The 6,393-nt window shown below is 58.2% G+C and overlaps 1 protein-coding gene across 1 annotated transcript in view; it reads right to left on the minus strand.

Moving 5' to 3' along the window:
* Positions 1-992: 992 nt before the first annotated feature.
* Positions 993-6,393, minus strand: part of FAT2 (FAT atypical cadherin 2) — a gene marked incomplete at both ends in the record, with an annotated part of 64,048 nt that continues 58,647 nt past the window's right edge. The window contains 2 exons of the mRNA XM_080698299.1: positions 993-1,525; positions 2,743-3,200. Coding sequence (XP_080554425.1) covers positions 993-1,525; positions 2,743-3,200 — 991 coding nt within the window. The remainder of the gene's footprint in view (positions 1,526-2,742; positions 3,201-6,393) is intronic.

Here is a 6,393-nt window from a genome sequence, read left to right on the forward strand (position 1 = left end):
CGCAGGTAACACTGGCGGGCGTCTGAGGCTGAGGACGTCCAGCAGGAAGCCTGCCGGTCTGCTCCCTGCTACTGCCTTGCCCCGACTGGGAATTCTGAGTTCCTTGTGTCTAGAAAGAGAGAGGGAGGAAAAAAAATTCCCTTTGGGAAAACACCTCCAGACAGCAAGGTTGAAAAGTGCCAAAGAATTAAAAAAAAAAAAAGAATTATTTTCTTCCTGCCCTTGGTCAAAAGTGCCTGGGAAACGGGGTGCAGAACCGAGTCCCGTGCGGCCGGATTCTTCATGAGGAAGGCTGGCGCTGTGCAGAACCCTGGCCCGCACCCACACAGCGCTCTGGTCGCAGAGTCTGTGGGTAAGAGCCTCAGTTGCCCTTCCTTGTAGCTTCTGTCTCCAGAAACAACACACACAAAAGGCCCAGAGAGAGGGACTGGCTGGGGACGGAGTGTGGCCACCAGAGGTATTCATTCTGGCTGCGATTAATTCCTGTGCTTTTAAGAGGCAGCGTGCATCCCACCAGCAGAACTCCGAGGAACTGAAGCCCACGTGATGCCCTCTGGGAACCCTGGCCACCCCGGTGTCTAGCACAGGGCCCGTCGCTGGCCAGGCGTATCTGCTTGGATGCCTGCTGCCCACCTCGCAGCCCCGAGGACGACACCGTGGACCCCCACCGTGCCTCGCTGCCACCTGTTGAACACAAAGCCCCCTGCCTCCAACACAGAGCTCTGGGCAGCCGTCAGGACGCCCCCTGGGCAGTGCTGGCCCCACAGTTAGGCCCGCCTTCTGAGACAGCCGGCCCTCTCGCCCATCCTTGGGGCTGGCCGTTCCTGGTGGCTGTCCCCTGCGTGCCCCCCTCCTGGGGCACCCTGTGTTGTTTCTGAAGCTCTACCTTCAGCTGCCTTCGCCTGGCAGGGATCAGCTGGACGAGCACATTTCAAGAGACGGCAGTCTGGACGGGGCCTGGGCTTCCCCTGCTGTTCTCTGAGAACAGGGCCCTAGAACATGACCTCCTCGCAGCTGCCGTAGTCACTCTCCACCAGGTCTGAGCCCTCATAGTTGGGGGGAGCCCGGGGCTGGCCCCGACCCACGGGGGGCCCAGCCTCCACCTCGCAGTCGGCGTAGGAGGGCCCGGCCCTGCTGAGGCGCATGCTCACTCCCTTGTAGCCCCCCTCGGCCAGGCAGGGCCCGGCCCCTCCCTGTCGGAACTGCGAGTGGTAGTAGCTGATGGCCGTGTACTCGTTGAGGCAGGGGGCGAGCAGGCGCTCCCGGGGGCTGGGGGGCCGCGGGGGCATCAGGTCTTCCAGGTTCTGGTTGCTGTAGCGGGGTGGGAGGGGCGCCCGCTTGTTTTCCAGCTCCAGGGGGAAGGGGAAGCCCCCATAGAGGCCGGGGGGCTCCGGCATCACAGCTGGGGTGGCGTGGCGGGGGGGAGAGGCTGACAGAGGGCCCTGGGTCACTTCGGAGCGAGGGTATTCCCAGCGATCCTTCCTGGAGTAGGTCGGGGGCCACACCATGGCTCCACCAGGGTACACTGAAAGGGAACAGAAAGAGAAGGTAAATTCTGAATTTCCCCTGTCAAGGTTCCCCCAGGCCCTGCTCTGCTGCTAAGCTTGGGGTGGAGATGGCCCACGGGGCGCAAGGGGGTACGGTCCCTCCACACGCGGGCGTCTCTGCATCTTAAGCTGACATACAGGATCAATGGGGGCAAACTCAAGGCTGGAGGCTTAACCAAAGCCGGCCTTTCCTGCAAGTCTGACTCTGGTCTGCCATCAGTGGGCTCAGGAGGAAGATGGCGTCTCCAGGCAGCTCGTCCCTGGACAGGCAACTCCACCCTGAGACCTCCTAGAGTGTCCTGGAAAGTGAACCCAGGGCCATGCTACCTCTGAGCTATTCCTCCAGCCCTATTTTATTTTTTATTTTGAAACAGGGTTTCACTAAGTTGAGGAAGACCTCGATAAATTGCTGAGGGTGAGCGCCAACCTGTGATCCTCTTGTCTCAGCCTCCCGAATACTGGGATTATAGGTGTGCGCCACCACCCCAGCTCCTACCAGAGAGTTTAATCTCCTCATCGAGGGAGGGTACACAGTCTGGCTGTAACGGTGTCTATTACAGAGCGGTAGAATGAGGTGTGGCCTGGAAGAGGGGACCAGGAACCCTCCATCCTGGCTCTGCCTCTGCTACTGAGAAGTTGGGTGTGTGAGAATAAGTCATTACGTCTTTATGGGCCCCTCTTGGGACGCATCGTGAACATACCTGTTGTAACTACAGTTGAGTACACTAGAAAAATAGAAAATCACCTCCTTTTGAGCCAAAGACAAGGGGAGGTGGAAACTCCTTCCTTCAGGCCAGCCAAGGCTGGCTTAAGGCTGCTGCAACTCCAGGCTGGGCAACCAGAAACCTGGACAGGGCTCCCCAGAAAAGCACAGAAGTGCACGCCTCCCTCCTCACTCCAGGGATGCCACCCAGCCCTCGTCGAGGTCTGTAATTTTCTGGAATGAACATCAATCCTATGGAGCGGGTTGGAAGTTAGAGGCATAATCATGGTACAGCAGAATGAGCCATGGACTCTGGGCCAAGAGACCCGGCACCCTCTCCAGCTCTGAGTGCACGATGACCTTGACTATATCCTTTCATGTTCCCACCCCAGGGGTTGGGTTGAGTGGCGGCTAAAAAACGCTCAGGTCTCAAGGAGCTTTGAGCTCTACCACCCCGTCCCGTCAATCCCAGCGGCCTCTGGCTCTACTGACCCATCTCCTCGCCTGACCAGGTTCTCTTAATGATGGACTCGTGGTCAGGGTGGGACGAGAGCGCGGCCGGTGGGAGCCTGGGAGGCACACTGCACACCGCCGGCCGCTGCTTAGAGCTGGGCCCGAAGGTGACGAGTTCGTTGGGAACGGACGTCTTGCTGGGCTCTGGCGGGTTCACATCGTTGCAGGAGCTGGTGCTCAGCGGGTCTAGCTCCATGGCGGGCATGGCCTGGGTGTCGACACCAATGCTCCTGGCCAGGAGGTCCGGGTCCTCCATGGCCACAGGCTTGTGAGACTTGCAGCGGCGGCAGTAGATGAGGAAGACCACCATGCTCACGATGAGGAACGGGATGGCCACCGTGAAGATGAGAAGCTCTTGCTGCCCCCAGTCCCCTCTCTTGATCTTGGGAGTGACGAGGCAATGTCCCTCTGGGCAGCCCATCGCCTTCATTTCACAACTGTGGAGACAGAGAAGTCGTCAGGGGACTGTCCTTACACTCACCTGTCCATGTCCTCTTACAGAGCCATGGAGACCACCACCCTAGGCCTACCACATTCCACTGTACACGCACACAAGCCACCATGAAATACATCGATGCTGGAACTTCCTGTCCTCTGCCGGTGAGGCCTGAGCCTCAGTTACACCTTTATCTGGGACCTGTAGGATCTCGGCTCTCTGGGCATGCCTGTTCTCAGCCAGTGAGAGCTAGATAGCGGAATACTCTGTCCACTGATGAGCTCAGATTTCCAACCAACCACGATAGCGCAGTGGAGGCAGATGGCATGCCCAGCTGTCCCCTGGCAAGAATGTCAGCATCCCGGGTACCAGGCAACAGTTGTCGTGATGGTGGCCCATAGTCAACACCCCATCTGTTCTTCAGCAGGTCACAGGAGCCACTGTGGTCCAGCACAGATCAGCTGCTTCACAGAGGCCACTTGCTCAGAGAAAGGGCTAGAAACCCAAAGACCTCTTCATGTCACTTTCAGCTTGTAAGGCTCCTAGGAAACCCCGGGGACCAGCTCTGTCCAGACTTGAGGGTGACTGGGAAATTCCCCATCCCACTCAAGGCCAAAACATCCCCCAGCACCCGAAACTCCGCCCTCGGCACATTATTCTTTTGGATTAAATGCTGTTTTCCCCATGTTCCTTTATTTTATTTTTTGCATGGTTCTAGGGATTGAACCTCCAGGAATATTCTACCTCTGAGCTACACCCCCAGCCCTATTTTATTCTTTATTTTGAAACAGGGTCTCACTAAGTTGCTGGCAGCCTGGCTCAGAACCTGTGATCCTCCTGTCTCAGCCTCCCAAGTACTAGGATTACAGGCCTGAGCCACCACTCCCAGCTCCACGTTCCAATATTATTATTATTATTATTATTATTATTATTATTATTATTATATATTTTTTTGGTGGTACTGGGGATGGAACCCAGGGGCCTTCTACCTCTGGGCTATACTCCCAGACCTATTTTATACTTTATTTGGAAACAGGGTCTCACTAAGTTGCTAAGAGCCTCACTAAGTAGCTGAGTCTGGCTTCAAACCTGCGTGATCCTCCTGTCTCAGCCTCCCAAGCGCAGGGATTACAAGGGTGTGCCACCACGCCCGGCTTCCAAGTTCCTCTTTTAAAATGCAAACACCGGTGCGTAGCATGCCAGGCCCCTGGAGAAACCGGGCCCAGTACCCTGGGTCCCGGGCAGGGGACACGTGGGGCACGCCAGCCAGGGCCCGGGTCGCGGGACTCTGGGCCCCGGGCCAGACTGTGTGTAGCATGCCAGACCCCTGGAGAAACCAGGCCCAGTAAGACCCTGGGTCTCGGACAGGGATCGGGCAGGGCACGCCAGCTGGGGCCCGGGTCGCGGGACTCTGGGATCCGGGCTGGATCACACGTAGCACACCAGACCCCTGGAGAAACCGGGCCCAGTAAGACCCTGGGTCCCGGGCAGGGGTCAGGCGGGGCACGCTGGACCCCGGAACAGCCGGGGCCTGGGTCGCAGGACTCTGGGCCCCAGGCGGAGTAGTGCGGAGCATGCTGAACCCATGGGGAAACCGACCGGGTCACAGTGCTACTGAGTGCCTGATCCCACTAACTCCTCAAATCACATATACTGTCTTCTCTTATTAAAAAAAAAGGAAAAGAAAAAGGAAAAGGAAAAATATCGGAGAGGGGTTAAGAAGGCTGTGGCAGATGCCAGGACACTGGAGATGCAGACAAAACTTATTCAAATGCACTGGAACTTATGGAAAAATTCCCTGTGAAGGAGGACTGCTGTTTCTCTATATTGTTAAGAATCTTGGACATCACCTGTAAGGAGAGAGCTTAGTGGAGACCAAGGAGAAAGGCGGTGTTGAAAGTGGTCTCCGCGATGGCAGTGGAGACTTGTATTCAGGAGAAGCAGAAATCAGATCCTACCAACCTTATTTTTCTGGAGAAATTACACCAAATGTCAAATGCTACCATCACGCATGCTTAGGAACACTGGACAACATTCAGAGTGGAAAAAGAGCCTGGGAAGGATTTGAAATGGTGGAGGCAGTGGCAATGGCAGTGGCCAGTACTCAGGGGAGGCAGAGATCTGATGTATTACACCTGGAACCTTTGAAATAATAACCCCAGAGGCAGAATGCTACCACCACGCACCCTCGAGAACATGGGACAATTGGTTGGGTGAAGAGGGTGCTCGGATTAGAGCCTGCCTAGGGGTGAGGCCGGCGATGGACAAAGCAAAGCTGGGATTGGAGCCTGCCGTGAGGCAAGGCCGGTGCTGGAGCCTCCGAGGCCAGGATTAGAGCCTGGTGAGGGGTTAGGCTGGTGCTGGGGCCAGTGAGGCCAGGATCGGAGCCTGCCATGAGGCAAGGCTGGTGCTGGGGCCTTCGAGGCCAGGATTGGAGCCTGCCGAGGGGTTAGGCCGGTGCCGGGGCCATCAAGGCTGGGATCTGAGCCTGCCGTGAGGCAAGGCCGGTGCTGGAGCTTCGAGAGAGTCATTGGAGCCTGCTGAGGGGTTAGGCCGGTGCCGGGGCCAATGGCCGGCATCGGAGCCTGCCGTGAGGCAAGGCCGCTATTGGGGCCTTCAAGGCTGGGATCGGAGCCTGCCAAGGGGTTAGGCCGATGCCGGGGCCAGTGGCCAGCATCAGAGCCTGCCATGAGGCAAGGCCGGTGCTGGGGCCTCCAAGGCCGGGATAAGAGCCTGCTGAGGGGTTAGGCTGGTGCCGGGTCCAATGGCCATCATTGGAGCCTGCCGTGAGGCAAGGCCGGTGCTGGGGCCTCCGAGGCTGGGATGGGAGCCTGCCGAGGGGTTAGGCTGATGCCGGGGCCAACGGCCGGCATCGGAGCCTGACAGGAGGCAAGGCCACTACTGGGGCCTCCGAGGTCAGGATCGGAGCTTGCCGAGGGGTTAGGCCGGTGCCGGGGCCAATGGCCGGCATCGGAGCCTGCCGTGAGGCAAGGCTGCTACTGGGGCCTCCGAGGCCAGGATCGGAGCCAGCTGAGGGGTTAGGCTGGTGTCGGGGCCAGCGAGACCAGAATCGGGGCCTCCCATGAGGCAAGGCCGCTGCTTGAGCCAGTGAGGTCTGGATCAGTCCACCGGGTAGCCAGGCCACTACTGGGGCCGTCAAGAGTGGGATCAGTACTTGCAACGCGGTATGCACA

The sequence above is a fragment of the Muscardinus avellanarius genome (genome assembly GCF_963383645.1).
Source record: "Muscardinus avellanarius genome assembly, chromosome: 7".
Taxonomy (NCBI): Eukaryota; Metazoa; Chordata; class Mammalia; order Rodentia; family Gliridae; genus Muscardinus; species Muscardinus avellanarius.